Source organism: Epargyreus clarus, unplaced genomic scaffold, assembly GCF_041222505.1.
Source record: "Epargyreus clarus isolate Ecla_fem2 unplaced genomic scaffold, WU_Ecla_fem_2.2 ptg000012l, whole genome shotgun sequence".
Lineage (NCBI taxonomy): Eukaryota > Metazoa > Arthropoda > Insecta > Lepidoptera > Hesperiidae > Epargyreus > Epargyreus clarus.
Window position 1 is genome coordinate 10660369 of NW_027332220.1, and position 17183 is coordinate 10677551.

General features: G+C 36.3%; 2 protein-coding genes across 2 annotated transcripts; both read left to right on the forward strand.

Annotated features, from left to right (window-relative positions):
• The first annotated feature begins 343 nt into the window (after window positions 1–343).
• p53 (transcription factor p53) lies at window positions 344–12398 on the forward strand. The gene is made up of 8 exons (XM_073078567.1): window positions 344–720; window positions 2441–2545; window positions 2977–3091; window positions 5045–5143; window positions 5628–5817; window positions 6668–6893; window positions 7720–7912; window positions 9552–12398. Exons 2-8 carry the CDS (start codon window positions 2457–2459, stop codon window positions 9720–9722), a joined length of 1083 nt encoding a protein of 360 aa, XP_072934668.1. The 5' UTR covers window positions 344–720; window positions 2441–2456; the 3' UTR covers window positions 9723–12398.
• Window positions 12399–15714: 3316 nt separating this feature from the next.
• Window positions 15715–17086, forward strand: LOC140746430 (peptidyl-tRNA hydrolase 2, mitochondrial). The gene is made up of 2 exons (XM_073078571.1): window positions 15715–15956; window positions 16403–17086. The coding sequence occupies exons 1-2, from the start codon at window positions 15825–15827 to the stop codon at window positions 16766–16768; spliced, it is 498 nt and encodes a 165-aa protein (XP_072934672.1). The 5' UTR covers window positions 15715–15824; the 3' UTR covers window positions 16769–17086.
• The last annotated feature ends 97 nt before the right edge of the window (window positions 17087–17183 follow it).

Below are 17183 nucleotides of genomic sequence, written 5' to 3' on the forward strand. Positions count from 1 at the left end.
CAAACTATTCGAATATTTATTTTCGTCACCTTTGAATGCTAATGAAAGAAACGCATAAATAAATATTTATTTCATACAAAATATGTACAATATTCTCTTAAATTTATAGCAACAAACTCTTTTTATAAGTTTATTGGTTTTCCGGAACTTAGAGTAATTAGTTATATTTATTCTGAGATTTTGAAGTTCTGAGGTTTGGTTTTTTACAATCAAATTATTGATTGCATTCTAAAATATTATCTACCTGGCATTCCTGATATCCCCCATAAAAAGTGATATACTTAGCAAGCAACAACCAAATAAGTAAACAAATTGTGTTGTGTCAGAGAGTTACAGTTATACAGTTTCTGTCTTTCTGTCAGTTCCGCATGGTCACAAGTCGCAAACATACAAACATTATTCTTTCCTATTAAACATTTTAAATTCATTAATATTGTGGCCCCCTAAGTATCCTTAAGTAGTCTGTGGTGGTGATCATGGCCTGATTATTTTTTCTCTATGGTGTCGAACGATTTGCCGAAAGCCGATTCTGTTGAACCGACTACCGACGTCTTTAGTTTTTCCCTATATAAAATCAAATCAATCTAATGTTTGTAATTTTAATTAAAAAGCGTGTTTATCAAACTAATCAGTGTATTTGAGTTAATTAACTCCATTGAAAATATTATAATCAAGGTCCAGGACTGGAGAAACGAAAAAAATATAGTATTTGCTGTTTGGGTGAGTAGATAAAGGTTACTGTTAAACTCTCAAGCCATAGGCCATCGGGATATAATGTATAATAATATAATGTATGCATAATATTTCTACAAAATTTGTTTTCTTACTATTTTACCGAGATACTATCGAAACATATCGACAAATTTATTATAATTTTGTTTTAATTAGGGTGGCTTTTTCACTGGCATTTTATAAATACATAACTATAAATCTCAATGATTAAAATTAAGCTGTAACTAAAAAATGTCGTAAATATAACATTAATGTACATGTATAAAACTAAATAATTCATTTAAATTACGTTATTTACAATTACGCCATAATTTAGGATAGAGATTACTACATTTTTTTTACGTAAATGACGTAGCTACCAAGTATGGATTAGATCTGATGGTAAATGGTCAGTCACCTATCGAAGAATTTTGAAAATTCGGTCGAAAGAAAGGTCGGTCACAGACACGTGACTTGAAAACCCTTTTAATATTACAGTGGACCCGCGGTAATCCGACAAGCATTTTGCAGGGCAGTGTCGGACTATCGAATTTGTCGGATTATAGAATACTGCCTAAGACCCCCTATAGTCCACCATAGTTTAACAAAGAGTACCTTGTAATCTGACAAATTACAGATCCCATGATAAGATTCTATATTTTATATTCATATGTAAATGTATGTACTCTGAAGTACAAATATATGTCAAATTTAGTAAATTAAACAACACAATAGAGATCTTACGTATTATTATAAAGTTAACGTCATTAATGCAATAGAACGTACAAAAAATATTGTCAAAAAAGAATTAATACATATGTAATAAATAATAGACCATGTCGTATTGCAGAGGTGACGACACAGGGGCCAATTACCGCGGGTCCACTGTACTGAAGTAGGAAACAAGCATGCAGTCCACCTGGTTATAAGTTTCTACCGCTCATGGACATATCTAATCAGTCTCTTATAATATAAGATTCCTATCAGAGCCTGGCAACTGATACATTACTCCCCCTGAGGGCTAAATATGTTTTCATTACTGACCTTCAAAACCAGAATACACTACCGTTATTAGGTAGAAATAGGTTTATAATAATACTAGCTGACCCAACAAACGTCGTGTTGCCATATAAATAAAAAAATGTTAAGGGTGAACAACCCTTATCACTTAGGGGGATGAAAAATAGATGTTGGCCGATTCTCATAGATACCGGATAAGCACAAAAAATTTCATCAAAATCGGTCAAGCCGTTTCGGAGGAGTATGGCAACGAAAACTGTGACACGAGAATTTTATATATTAGATCTCAAATAAGTATGTCTGCATTGCCATACCACTTCACACCCACATCCACACCAAATTATTCTTCATCATCAGCAACCCATTATTGTCCCACTGCTGAGCATGGTTCTCCTCCCAGAATACTGGCCAAGTGCGTATTGGTAGACTTCACATACCTTTGAGATTTTTTTTTTATAAATCTCTCAGGTGTGTAGGTTTCCTCACGATGTTTTTCTTCACCATTTAAGCAAGTGATAATTAATTTCTAATATGCACATAACTTTGAGCAATCAGAGGTGCGTGCCTGGGATTTGAACCTCGGACCTCTTGATTGAGAAGCCGAGTTTTTTTTAACCTTTAGTTTATCACTGCTTTAATAACCATTAGGCTATCACTGCTTTAATAACCATAAGGCTATCACTGCTTAACCAAATTATTCTTGTTTTAGTAAAAAAGAAGAAAAAATGTATAAAAGCGAGCAGGATGAGACTGATGATGCACTGTTCCTGAACATGACCAGGATGTCTCCCGATGATGTATATGTTACCTTGGAGTAAGTAATTTTTTATTATTTGCATTAAAGTGGTTCCTGTGTTTATAAACCTTATGAACAACACCTGAATACATGTAGCTACTGAAATAAGCAATCAAGAAGTTATAAAACATTCAATCTTCACTAATATTGTCTTCACTGATAGTATAAATGCGAATGTGAGTGTATTTGTTACACTATCACGCCTAACGACCTGACTAGTTGGCATAAAATTTTGTACACACATTATCAGAGAGTTGGAAAATTATATAGGGTACCTTTTCTCCCATAATAAGGACCATTCTTGCGAGATAGATAAAACTGAAAGCCATTGCCTAGGCAAAAGCTAGTTAAACAATTAATAGCATTGTATGCATTTGCATATGTATAAGTATGTCTCACTTATCACACCCATATTACTAGTAATCAAAAGGTAACTGTTTCTCCTTCAGACATCTGGATAACATAAACTGGAATGTAGTGGAAAACTACACCCTTCAGCAGAACCAAGATGACACCATGGATGCAGCCACAAAGTTTAGTCCGATGCCCCAAGAATTTATACCGGTAATATTTTTATCTTATTGAAAATACCTTCGGGCATCTTTCCACCTAATGCTCGAGCGTGGTCAGTTTTCTTTTTAATATAAAGGAAATAATGAAATAGAAAACGGGAATCATCATAATCTGCCAATTACCACACGTCGAAGTAGTGAAAAAGTCATTTTGAAAAAAAAAAACATCCTGTATTATTATGCTATCTGATAGTGTCACTTTTCAGCATAAATCCCTGGGAAGTAATAATGCATCACAAACTAAAGGAAAAGGCTCATTTTTAGGAAGATACATTATTTTTCATACATTCTCATAATATTTTTTTTTCAAATTGTCAGAATAAGAAAATGAGCTGAACCGAAAAATATTATATAACCTTTTCTTCATTTTTATGTCTAATCTACACAATCGTATAGGTCCTAATGACGCTCGAGTTTCTACACATTTAGCATCCTGGGCTCCCCTACCATTGTTTTAAACCGGTTTATACCGCTTTTTGCCAATCGTGCATCTTCTTCACTTCTTGTACCGGTAGCAGAATTGTTTAATTTCTAATAATTTGTTTTTGTGTAAGATTTATTAGTAAAATGGCATCCAATATTAAAAAACTATATAGAACTACTACTACCTATAAAATATTAAATAGTCAAGTTAAGGAAATTATATGCAATTTGAATAGTTATTTTAAAGACATAAATGATAAAAATATGTCAAATGTCAATACATCAGCCCAATTTCTAAAGGAAATCGTTTGATAATAGTTGATGCTGGCGGAGAGGACGGTTTCATACCAAATGCACTGCTGATGTTTAAATCAAAAAAGTGGTGATTACCATAACAATATGAATGCAGAAAATTACACGAAATTGTTACAAACGCATTTAATTCCAAATTAAAAGCCCAATAGCGTTGTGGTGGTAGATAGTGCATCTTACCATAATTCATTCCAATTCCCGCTCCTAATTCAAACAGTCGGAAAAAAGACATGATAGATTGGCTCAAGTATCGCAATATCGATCACTCTACATCTATGCTTAAACCACATCTTTATCAATGAATACTGGAAAATAAAAAAAGATTTATTGAATATAAAATTGACACCCTACTTAAAGAATATGGCCACAGCGTTCTTCGTCTACCACCTTACCACCCAGATTTCAACCCAATCGAAAATATATGGGCAATGATAAGAGGATACGTGGGGAAAAAAAAATGAATGAAAATGAAGATGAAAAAAATGGCGAAAAAAAATGCGTGTCAATGAATATGGATACCATAATGAGGTTAGCGAAAGAAAATGTTGACACTATCACAGCACTAGAGTGGAAAAAATTATGTTATCACGCAATAAAAGAAGAAAAGAAGTTTGATGGTCACGACGCCGTTTATGATAACATAACGGAACCGTTTATTATAAACACAAATGATACATCAGATGAAAGTGAAGATGAAGGCGAGAGTAATAATGAAAATTAGATGATGTAATGTCCGGTATAGAAGAATTGCTATAATTTTAAATAAAGAAAATAAAGTTTGCAGTAATTAAACACACTATATTTGTTGAATTGATATGTAATCACAGACAGAAAATATTTTAATAAACATGAATGTCTCTTTAACTTATTTACGTAACGAAAAGATAATAAAATTTATTTTTGATTGTTTTTAATCTGACTCTACTTTTGGTGTTCACTCACACTAACGCGCAGCTCAGACCTGTCGGACTGTACTGCTACACCTCAGAGCTAATTCTATTTCTAATATAGGTACATGTTGCTTTGAAAAATTAGATGTGCATGCCTGGGGTTGATCTCAGTACTTTAGTTCTCAGTCTTCAGTTTGCCTCAGACCCCCAGTGGTGTTGATGGATACTCCTAAACTTTGGCAATGACATAGAGTATTTTCTAAGCAATTGGATTTTTGTTTTTATAATAATTGTTTTTTTCTTATTTCAATTTGTTTTAGTACTGTCCAACGGGACCACCAGATAGTACTTGTTTCCCTGGGTCTTTGAAGTTCGAGGTGGAGATTTGTGGAGCTGACACGCACAAATCCAAATTTTTGGTGAGTGAGATATGGCAGTTATATTAAATTGTCACGAATTATGTGTAAAGTTGCACTTTCTAATATTTTTCCCTTATCCTAATCATGCCGCTCTCAGAAGTGAAAATGCCTGCAGGTAAGTGTTTGCACATGCTTTAGATGAGTTCATTTTTAATATATGTGTGTATAATTAAATGATTATTGCTTACTGCTGCTTATTGTCAGATAATATTCGAATCCTACCTGAAGTTGGACAAAGATACAATGCTATCTTTGTGGACTAAATTGGAACACCTCAGATAAGTATGTCTCCCTTACCACACTCTTTAAACCAAAATACAGTGTTTAACACTGTTGTCTGCTGTTACCAGCCAGAAATAGATGTGGCGGTGGTGCCTGTGTTATAAGTTTGACTCGGATGCCACCAGGGACATACCACAGAGAATTCCACCATAATTAGCAATACAAGCACACAATTATCACTCGTTGTCGTTGTCACTCCCAGTACTCCCACCGGCTGAACCGTATCTACGTGGACATGGGCTACAGCTTCTCGGTGCAGTTCCGCTGGGACGCGGCCGAGCAGCCCGCTCCGGCGATGTACGTGCGCGCCACCACCGTGTTCCAGGACCAGGCGCAGGCGCAGAAACGGGTCACCAGGTGCACCCAGCACTACCACGAGACGCCGAAGAACGGTGAGATGTTTGTTGGTTATTAGGGCGTTGTAAGGGTTAACGGAACTCTATTACGAAACCTTTGCTGTCTGTTCAGAAGTGAGATGTTTGTTGCTTACATAGATAATTATTTATATCTCACCGCCTTGTAATTGAAGGAAGCCATTAAATAGCTTGTCTTGACAATTCTGTCAGCCATTTAATGGCTGTCGTGGTGTAATTTACGCGGAACAATGCCGACATGCGCAGATAAGTGGTGCAAAAACACGAAATCGAAGAGAAAATGCGGTGAAATATCGTTTCATTCGTAAATGATCTAAAAACTACATATTTTAAATATTTTTCAAACACAAAAATAGATGACAGTGACAATTTCGTTTATCAAAACTGGTTACATATTCTTTTTAAGAGTGAGTAATCTTTACTAATCTGTGGTTTATCCATTCATCCATCAGCATAGTCCCCTGCCGAACAAGGTCTCCCCTAATCTGCGCCACTCCAACCGGTCTTGAGCTGACTGAATCCAGCGGTTTCGCGCCGTCCTCTTCACGTCATCAGTCTACCTGGTCGGGGGGAGAGGAGAGGGGCTGGTCATGTACTCTTATGAGATATATATACTTACTAGCTGACCCGGAAAACGTTGTGTTGCCATATAAATTAAAAAAATGTTAAGGGTGAACAACCCCTAACATTTAGGGGGATGAAAAATAGATGTTGGCCGATTCTCATAGATACCGGATAAGCACAAAAAATTTCATCAAAATCGGTCAAGCCGTTTCGGAGGAGTATGGCAACGAAAACTGTGACACGAGAATTTTATATATTAGATCTATGGGATATTGTTAACATACATATTGTTTTGGTGTACCAGGCGTGGAGCTGTCCGAGGCGATGCGGTCCGGCGTGCTGGTGTCGTCGCGCGGCGCCGGTGCGCAGGACGTGTACTACTGCGGCGCGGCGCCGGACAGCTGGCACTCGGTGCTGGTGCGCCTCGCCGCGCCCACCACGCACGCGTACCAGTTCGCCTGCAAGAACAGCTGCTCCAGCGGCATCAACCGCCGCACCATCGCCGTGCTGTTCACGCTGGAGGACCACACGTGAGTGGGTTTTTTTTTTGATGTGAAACATCTATAGCCGCACGTAAAACCGATTTCTGGCGTGGCGACGCTTGCCGTGGCGACGCTATACGATGGTATATATATACAGTCTATATGCAGTAGTGTGTACGGTGTGGCGACGCGTCGCCATGCGCAATCGAATTCAATAAATAGTCATCGTTATCTGACGGCTCACATTTTTTTATGATATAGCAGTAGCAGACGAGCATGCAGTCCACCTGATGGTAAATTGCTACCGCCGCCAATGGACATCTGTAATCAACCCCAGATAGGATTAGATATTCCTACCTGAGGTCAGCCACAGATGCGCCGCTACCCCTGAGGACTAAGCTGGAACGCCTCGGAAAAGTATGTCTCCCTTACCACACCCTTTATACCGGAACACAACAGCGCCTAGCACTGCTGTTATTAGGCAGGTGTGGCGGTGGTGCCGCCGGAGTCAAACCACAAAGGGTTCTACCACCTTCAAAAGAGTGTGTTTGTTATAAATAACAATTTTAATTCCTGACTCAAGGCTACCTTTTGACGTTTGTAACCAAAACCCAATTGCTGTATAATATAGCTTGTCATTCCTATAATTAAGATAATTTCAATGACGCATGCGCTTACATATATATACCTTCACCGTTCCCGGGATCGTTGGTTGAGCATTTCAAACCCACCTTTACCACCCACAATCCTGAAGCCCTCCTTTACTCGCCCCTCACGTCAGTCAAAGGACACCCAGTTCTGTTCTAGTCCCGACATAACAGGGACTGCAATTTGTTACCTATTATGTATAACAAATAGTATCGTTTCTCTACAGCGGCAAGGTATGGGGCCGTCAGACGGTGGGCGCGCGCGTGTGCTCGTGCCCGAAGCGCGAGATCAAGCGCGAGGAGGGCGAAGCGCCGCCCGGCAAGCGCCGCGCCCCGCCGCCCCCGGCCGCAGCGCCCGCCCCCGCGCCCGGCAAGAGGATCCGCCTAGAGGTCGTCGACGAGGTCATCCAGCTGCCACCGGTGAGTGTGAATTCAAATACGGTTAATTGGAGTCACCAACGGCGTGCTAGTGTTTTATGCTGTGCGAGGTTTGACGCGAGGAGGGCGAGGCGCCGCGCGCGAGCCCCCCCGGCCGCAGACACCGCCGCCGCAGATTCCGTAGCCTCTGCGCCCGGCAAGAGGATCCGTCTCGTTGATCGTGATAAAGTGATACAGCTGCCACTGGTGAGTGTGCATTCAAACACGGCGTATTGCAGCCACCAACACGGAGCGAGTGTTATGATGCGCGAGGAGGCCGAGGCGCCGCGCGAGGACCCGCAGCCCCCGCGCCCGGCAAGAGGATCCGCCGCGAGGTCTGCAGCGATGACGTCATACAGCTGCCTTAGGTGAGTGCCAACCGAATATATTGTAGCTACCACAGTATGAGCAGTAAAGGTCTGGCGCGAGGTCGTTGACAGCGATGAGGTCATCCAGCTGCTCTCGGTGAGTGTGCATTCAAACACGGCGTATTGCAGCCACTAACAGGGAGAGAGTGTTATGTTGTGTGAGGAGGGCGAGGCGCCGCGCGAGGACCCGCAGCCCCCGCGCCCGGCAAGAGGATCCGCCGCGAGGTAGTTGACAGCGATGACGTCATACAGCTACCCCTGGTGAATGTACATTCAAAAACAACATATTGTAGCCATTCATTGCGGCAGATAATTACTCTTAAACTGCATTTTAAACTTATATTTATTTCGAGTAGAATGGTAGAATCAACAAGTAAAAATCGACACCATATAGTTGACTATTAAATATATCATGCTTACATAAAATTTATCTTTTTAGGTATATTATACGATATGTTACGTGTCGTGACATAATTTATAATGTAATTTTTAATATAATTAATATCACTTAATTCAACATTTCAACATCCACACCACTTCACAAGGTTTCACTTGAGGAGAAACAGCTTTAAAATTTATCAAACACTACTTCTTCATTATATTAAGTACATAATTCGCACCAGATATATCGTAATTTCCCTATTTTTTTATTATAGTTTATGAGCTTTTGCTCGCGGCTTCGCTCGCGTTACGAATTATATTTTCATCCCCTATTTTATCCCCTTGGTGGTAGAATTGATCAAAATTCATTCTTTTTTTTTTTTTTTTTTATAATATAAGAGTAGCAGACGAGCATGCAGTCCACCTGATGGTAAGTGGCTACTGCCGCCCATGGACATCTGTAATCAACCCCAGATAGGATTAGATATTCCTACCTGAGGTCGGCCACAGATGCGCCGCTACCCCTGAGGACTAAGCTGGAACGCCTCGGACAAGTCTGTCTCCCTTACCACTCCCTTCAAACCGGAACACAGCAGCGCTTAACACTGCTGTTATTAGGTAGAAATAGGTGTGGCGGTGGTGCCGCCGGAGTCGAACCACAAAGGGTTCTACCACCTTTAAATAATTCTTCATTCTTAATTCTTAGCGGATGCCTACGTCATAACATCTACCTGCATGCCAAATTTCAGCCCGATCCGTCCAGTGGTTTGGGCTGTGCGTTGATAGGTCTCTATGTCAGTCAGTCACCTTTGAGTTATATCTATTTAGATTTATTTTACATTCAAATTGTTTCTCCAAATTTACATATGTAATATTCGTCACTTTCCCACCAGATAAACGTAGTGGGCCGTCGTGTGTACACGGCCGGTCTGGGCGTGATGCTGAGCATGATGGAGGAGAAGCGGGCCATGGCGGCCCGCAGCCACCTGCCCACGGAGGAGCTGGACGCCAGCATCGCGCAGATCAAGGCACACCTAGAGAAACCCAGCGATTCACAGAAGTAGGCGGTTCAGGACATCTACGGACAGAATGTGTTAGACGTAGCCGAGATGGAAATAGTACTCCTTTACAATGTGTAGTCAGGCATGCATTAGTTTAGGACATCTACGGTAGAACCCTTAGAAAGTGGTAGAACCCTGTGTGGTCCAAACTTCCAAAGACACAACCGCCACGCCTTCCGTACTCAATAACAGCAGTGTTCAGCGCTGCTGTGCGCCAATTTGAAGGGTGTGGTAAGGAATTCTTATCCAAGGCATTCCATCTTAGTCCTCAGAGGTGGCAACGTATCTGTAGCCGACATTAGGGAGGACTTACGTAAGGCTGATTAGATGCCCATGAGCGGGAGTAGGCACTTATCGACGGCTCCTACGTATACTGGTACAAGTAGCAAAATGTCAAAAACGTTTTTATTGCATCATTCGTACTTAAATAACCCATTCTTTAATATCCTGAAAAAATATTTTCCAAAAATCAATAAGTTTCGGAGATAAAAATGTGTAAACTGGTGCAAATAATACTATTTTGCGCTAAAGGACTGAATATTGGTGTAAGTCCCTTATACTAGTCTACGTGGTCCCGAACTGCGCGACGCGCGAGTGCAAGTGAAGGTTACACCGGTAAGCGTGTTGCGAGGCTACCGCGCGCACACGTTACACTGATGTAAGTGATGAAAGAGTTTGCGTTATTAAGCTATTGCATAGCTTTTATCGCGGGCTTTGAGCGCGGCGACCGAATCGAAAAAATTCCGTAACGAAAAAAACCTAACACCCCCCACTCCGACCGGCACAGCGGTAATACTTTTTAGTAGCGATCTGTGCGCCCCGGGGTGCACACGCCAGTTGACGGGTTAATGACTTTTTGAAATATCACGCTTGCAAATTGCATAAGATGATAAAAAATGCTATGCAATAGCTTTACCGCGGCAGTCTCCGAGTGCCACACTTTTTTTTACTATATGTTCAAAGAAATAGTATATTTAATAATATTTTTGCTACTAATTTTGAGGCCATAACCACGTTAACACGATGAAGCATAAAATATTTCAAGTAATGATTTATTATTTTAAAGTCATAATTTTAAATAAATCATGCAACAGTGTAAACTGGTGTAAGTGCCACTTATACCAGTATACGCGTTGTGGCACTTCAAGAAAAACAAGCTACACAAATGCAAGTACAGCTATTTTCCAAAGTTTCAGAATTAGTTAAAAATTATAAATGCAGTTTTTTTTCAAAAGGATTCAATTATACCATTTTAAAATTTTAACTATGTACGTTGAATAATGTTAAAGTTACACGCATTAGAACATTCAAATTGCTCTACTGTAAAGTTGTGAAAACGCACTTGCACCAGTTTACGTAGGACCCGTCATTATGATAAGGTGGACTGCATGCTCGCACATTGTATAGAAATATATGATTGTCTTCCACGGGCCATTTCTAACACGTTATATGTCCATAGATATACTTGAACTGAACACTTAATTATACTTATTATTTACCTTATATAAAAAACATTGTTTTATTACATTTGATGTTTAATATTAACGTTTTTAAGTGGGTACATAAATAAGTTAATTTACTTATAAGTTGATGTTCCAAGTAATGGTTATTCAGGAATAACTGTAATTGTGTATCTTATATATGAAGTTGTGGATCTGTTAAAAATTTGGTAAAACAAATTGATGAAAGAATTGTCAAATTTTGTTTTAAAGACTCAAATGAGTTTTCAGAGCTTAGTTTTGCTTACAAATTATTATTATCATTCATTTTGGAAGCTTGTCTGATGTAAACTTCGGTAAAAGCATGAGAGATTAAATGCCGGTTGGTTCAGATAAAACTGTTAGTAAACTTATGAGTAAGCTGCAGATCAGCTCACTGTTTTAATATTTTTACTTGAGCTGCGTACCGGTTCCACACAGATCATGCCAATTTTTAACCTCATTGTAATGTCTGTAGATTCAATGAATACTTAAAATGTCCAGTCTATATGCTTATCATAACTTTTTCAGTTATGATAATCATTGATTGATACTAATTTATATTAGTTTGTACAATTGACTTGCAGCTCAACTACTGTCATTCATTCAATCATGTGAATAAACTCTGTGCTATATTACGCAATCTGAGTAAAGTTTAGATTGACTAAATTTGATGAAAAATATTGATAATATTTTTTACGAATTATTTTGATTTAATAAACATATTAAGACTAATTATGTACACGGAGGTAGCTGCAATTAATCCTTTGATTTTTTTAAATACTATTTGCTACATTTTTCGAATAATTTTAATGTGAATTCCATAGTAATTATTATTTTCAGTTTATTCGACATTTTTATCCCAGTTTTTATTTACTCTAAATATTTTATAATTATGTTTAGGTTAAGTATTTTATTTGGATTATGATTTAAGGATAAGTGCAGGTGTGATCGATGTTTTATCAATAGTTTACTACTCAATATTAAAGTAAGCTTTTGTGTAACTTGATTAAATTTAGTTACATAAAATATATACGTTGAAAATTGAGCTTCCTCATTGTTGAAACTGTTGGAAACAGAATTCTAATATGTGTTGCTAAAATAACGAAAATTATTTACACTTCCGCCTATAAATTGGATGGTTTCATATGTAGTTTCAATATCTTTTAGGAAAGTTATAGAAATAAATGTAACGATAAAAGGTAATTAGTATTATTTGAAATAGATAGAGCAAAAACACTGTTATATTTTGAAACTTATTATATTTGGCTCACGAATACCTATGATATTAACTTAATTGGGTGATTCAAATTCGAATTTAACGAAACTCACTACTCAATTACAGTCGCAAAAAGAAATAGCGATAAATTGTCACTTTCATTAATAAAGTAATGAATACTTTTCATAATTATTGAAAGTGCAATGTTCTAACTTTCTGAGAAGTTTTGCACAATAGGTGCTAAATATTTAAGCTTTTTAGGGCTAAAAATAATTAAGTATATTTTTTTATTTTCTCAATAAAGGGATTTTATTTTTTTTATTTGATACATTAAGCTTTAAAATTAAGATACATTAAGCTTTAAAATTAAGAAATTCCGTAATTTAGTTTTGCTTCAGTGAAAGATTATTTTATAAGTTCTTTTTTATATTTTTAAAATGTAATAATAAGTTTTAACTGTTACATAAGCATAAGAAGAATATAATTTAGTTTTGTATGGGATGGAGTCAATATGTTTATGTATTTTTATTTTTTTAATAAAATTGTTTAAAATGTTATTTTTAGATACGAATGACATCTATCTGTTAAGGGGCGTTAAGACATGGATTTTGTATAATATCTTTGTTAGAAAAAGTGACACTACTTTTATATAGGCATTTAAAAGCATTTTTATGACTTACAACCGTACGCGAAATATATTAGTTTATATTGATGTTATATAGATATTTTTTCAGTTGTGAAAACAAAGCATCAATTTGATAAAAATAACTGTATTGTGCCAGTTAAGTTGGCCAATCAGATTTACAGGGATGATAAGGGGATGTTTCCGTAATGTTGATTACGTCAAAACTATGCAAATAATAATAACATATACATATGGCCGAACATAGAACCCTAATCTTTTTCAAAGTCTGTAAAAACTAGTGACCGACCGGAATTTGATTTGCAGTCCACACCAAAACTGAAAACGAATATTATTTTTTTCGTTTCTAATTCGCAAAGTTTCGACCGAAACTATTTTTATTAGTTTTATAAATATAGTCAAGTAAAGCCGAAGCAACCGGAAAGTTCACGAACGTATGTTTCGGTTGTGCCGAAAGGTTCGGCCGAAAGGTTTTTACCGAAATCTCTTTTTGGCCGAAAATATCGGTCGGACATTAATAAAAACCTTTCAAGTGTGATCTATTGAAAGACGTATGTAATTATTTATTAGACACATTTATCATCTTTGTAAATCCGTCATAATGTGATCCGGCCCTAAGCCTTATTTTTTAAATCCCAGTGAAAGGGTCCGCCTAATACATCTGTTTATATAGATGAAACACGAGGTGCTTATGTTTTTTTCTACCAAAAATATAAAATATTGAAACAGGCCATCTTAAATTATACCCACCTGTATTTAACAACCAAATAGTTATTAATATAAGTTCAGCCTCTCTTGCTTTATGTATAAGTTGGTAAATTTTAATACTTCTCATTATTGCTACTCGTATAGTCCGCGCCAAACCGCTAGTCCGCTCTGAAGTTGTTGCGAGCATGTGTAGCATGTATGTGCATACATGTTACTATGGCGACGCGATGCAATTTAAACCCTATTCGAATGTGTATTAAAACAGGTTCAACCTTATATAAGAAACTTGGAGTTATTTTTAAAGTCTGGCAAACTTATCAGTGCGTGTGGTTGTTTTCGAAACCGACTATGTTCTATTGTCTATAATTGTTTTTTGTTGGTTTAGCAGAGATTTTTTTTCGTTTCGTCTATAAGTGTTAAATAAAATAAATGTCTCGTAAAAATATCTTCTTAGGTAGTCTTCACATTCTAGAAACACTAAGATCGCCAGTGGCGCCACTGCCACACGCACAGGAAAATTTGTAAATTACAAAAAATATTACAAAGTAATCTCTTGTACTTTAAGGCCATTTTATTTACATCAATAAGTTGCTCCACCAATTCTAATGTTATTTCAATATAAACAAATCAAATTTGTAGTCCCTCTTGTATTATTATTTGAAATAGATTTCTTTTTTTTAACACAATAGTATTTTTTTAGTGTTTTTATGTCGCCATTTGATTATTGTTTTGTCGTTTTCATTGTCAATTTTTTTTGATACTAATTTGATTTTGATGTTAATATTCATGACGTTTCTGTTTTATTCCATTTTGGTCTTATTTTTTTTTGATGCTCAATACTTCTTTTTATTAATAAAAATATTATGTTCGTATATTGTGTTTTATTGATATCTTACATCCTAAAAATACCTGTACCATATTGTATTTTATAATTATGATTTTGCTTTTTATAAATATCATGAACATTAAAAATCTAAAGAAATAAAAAACAATAACTTTTTATTTACAATGCAATCCAATAAATCATGTAGCATTAAAAGAAGAGAGACTCTCTATTAACCACTGAACACCCGTAACGAATGTAACGTTTGTATTGTTCCAAGACCTATATATACATTACACCAAAACGTGCGGCGCGTTTTTAACAGACTTCAAAAATAAGAGGTTTCTCAATTCGACTGTATATATGTTTTTTTATGTTTGTTCAGCGATTTTTCGCGATGCTGCGACCGATCGACATGATTCAAACACCATTGTATGCTGCTAGTTTCGCTTTGTAAGTTACAGATATATTAATTTAACTTATAAAAATTGATGCATTATTGATCAACACCACCTGACAACCATAATAAGGCAAGATCAAGATGAGTATTATTTAATATTGATTACATAATTGCCAATGAATTATGTTAGAAATAGTTATATAAAATTAATAATATGCTTTAAATGAATTCTAGAATTACAAAACATTCAGAAACAATTCAATAACTAATAGTCAATAAAAATTTTAATAAAAAAATACAATCGATTTCTATGTCACTACAAAGTAAAAAAATATTGAAATAAATGTTGGTTTAGTACATATTTCTGAAGTCGGCACTCATATTGGACACGCTGTTTACATTGTTATCCAACGAAATATATTGAACGCCGACTTCAGAACTACGTACTAAACCAACATTTATTTGAATTATTTTTTACTTTGTACTGACATAGAGGTCGGTTGTATTTTTTTATTAAAATGTTTATGTACCACTGCGTTTTGCCTTTAACACTGGCTCCATTTTTATGTTAGTGGAAAGCAGTCGCGAACGTTGCGAACGATAAGCGGAACGTACTCGTAATCTGACATTACAGACTAACAAACTGTCAATTTGATACTGATTACTGACATTTAAAAACAGGTGGTACAATTTCAATTTGTATTTAATTTCTAATTGAAATTGAATTGATTCAAAATCAAATAACAGCTCACTTTCTTATACAATTATATGAAACCTTACGCGTTAAATCCTGAATCAGTATATTAAAACAGCACCATTGCCGTAAAACAGAAAATGGACTGGTATACGTTACTGTCGGGAGTGGGTTGCGGCATCTGTATCGGCATGTTCCTCCAGAGGTGGCGAACGGGGATGTCTTCTAACGCAGCAAAAGCTGCCGTGAATACTATGAAAGCTGTGCAAAAGGTAATTTTCTAGGACTTTTATGTGAAGAAAATAATAAAAGAGCTTCATCTTCCATTATCCACCTGACGTTATGTAGCCACAGCCACCAATGATTACTCATCACCAGGTCATTGAAAAATTAGACTTACAATCATTAAGTTAGTCTTATCTTTATTATCAATACATTACTGTCCCACAGCTGGGCCATTTAGGAATCATCCACTCCCATTATAGGAAGAAATGCTAACCAATTGAGTTACTTCAGAAACCTATGAGAATTTGATGAAAATTCACATTAAATTTACAGACCTGCTATTTTAACAAGTCATTATTGTAATAAAATTTCTTCTTTAATAAGTATTTATTAACCTAACGGCATATTGTTTGGTTTCACAATTACTGGACTAACTTGAAAATTCCTTTATTAATCTTGTTTTTTATTCATATTTTTGAATTTCTCTTTACAGTTTTCATCCAACTCGGAATACAAACTAGTTATAGTTGTGAGAACTGATCTTAATATGGGTAAAGGAAAAATAGCTGCTCAATGCAGCCATGCAGCTGTCGGTGCGTTTGAGAAAGCTCAGAAAAGGGACCCTGAAGGGTTGAGATGCTGGCAGATGACCGGTCAAGCAAAAATAGCTCTTAAAACAGATTCCTTAGAAGAAATAAACCAAATTGCAGACAATGCGAAGAAAATGGGAATCATCACATCATTAATAAGAGATGCGGGCAGGACCCAGATTGCTTCCGGGTCTGTCACTGTTCTGGGTGTAGGACCCGCACCAAAAGATATTATTGACAAAGTGACAGGACATTTAAAACTGTTATAAATAAGCATTTCCCTAAGATGGTCAATTATTTAATTAATACTTGATTAAAAAGAAGTAAATATTGTTTAAAAAGAAAATAAGTTATTTGTTGTATCTAAATTGGAAATTTAAAAAAATATTGTGATAAGGTACCTACATGTCCAAAATTATGGGTGCTACAAATTCTAAAAAAAGCTCAGACTTCATAATTAAATATATGCATATGTAAACTAAATTACCTAGTTTATTTTCAGATTACCATAATTGATCATCTTAGGCTTATTTTGCATTTATTTTAATGTTAGCTTAACATGCAATAAATGATTAATTAAGTTTGTATGTACTTTTATTTCATTGCAATTCTAATAAAATTATAAAATGTATGTATTCTGTGGTATAGTAACTAAGCAACATGTTTTGATTATGAATCACAGAA

What these genes read in the sequence shown, in the direction of transcription:
- p53 (XM_073078567.1), top strand. Translation starts at nt 2,457, where the DNA reads ATGTATAAAAGCGAGCAGGATGAGACTGATGATGCACTGTTCCTGAAC. An exon ending in GATGTATATGTTACCTTGGA is followed by an intron (nt 2,546 to 2,976) that starts GTAAGTAATTTT and finishes TTTCTCCTTCAG; the next exon opens with ACATCTGGATAACATAAACT. An exon ending in AGGTCATCCAGCTGCCACCG is followed by an intron (nt 7,913 to 9,551) that starts GTGAGTGTGAAT and finishes CTTTCCCACCAG; the next exon opens with ATAAACGTAGTGGGCCGTCG.
- LOC140746430 (XM_073078571.1), top strand. Translation starts at nt 15,825, where the DNA reads ATGGACTGGTATACGTTACTGTCGGGAGTGGGTTGCGGCATCTGTATC. An exon ending in CTATGAAAGCTGTGCAAAAG is followed by an intron (nt 15,957 to 16,402) that starts GTAATTTTCTAG and finishes TTCTCTTTACAG; the next exon opens with TTTTCATCCAACTCGGAATA.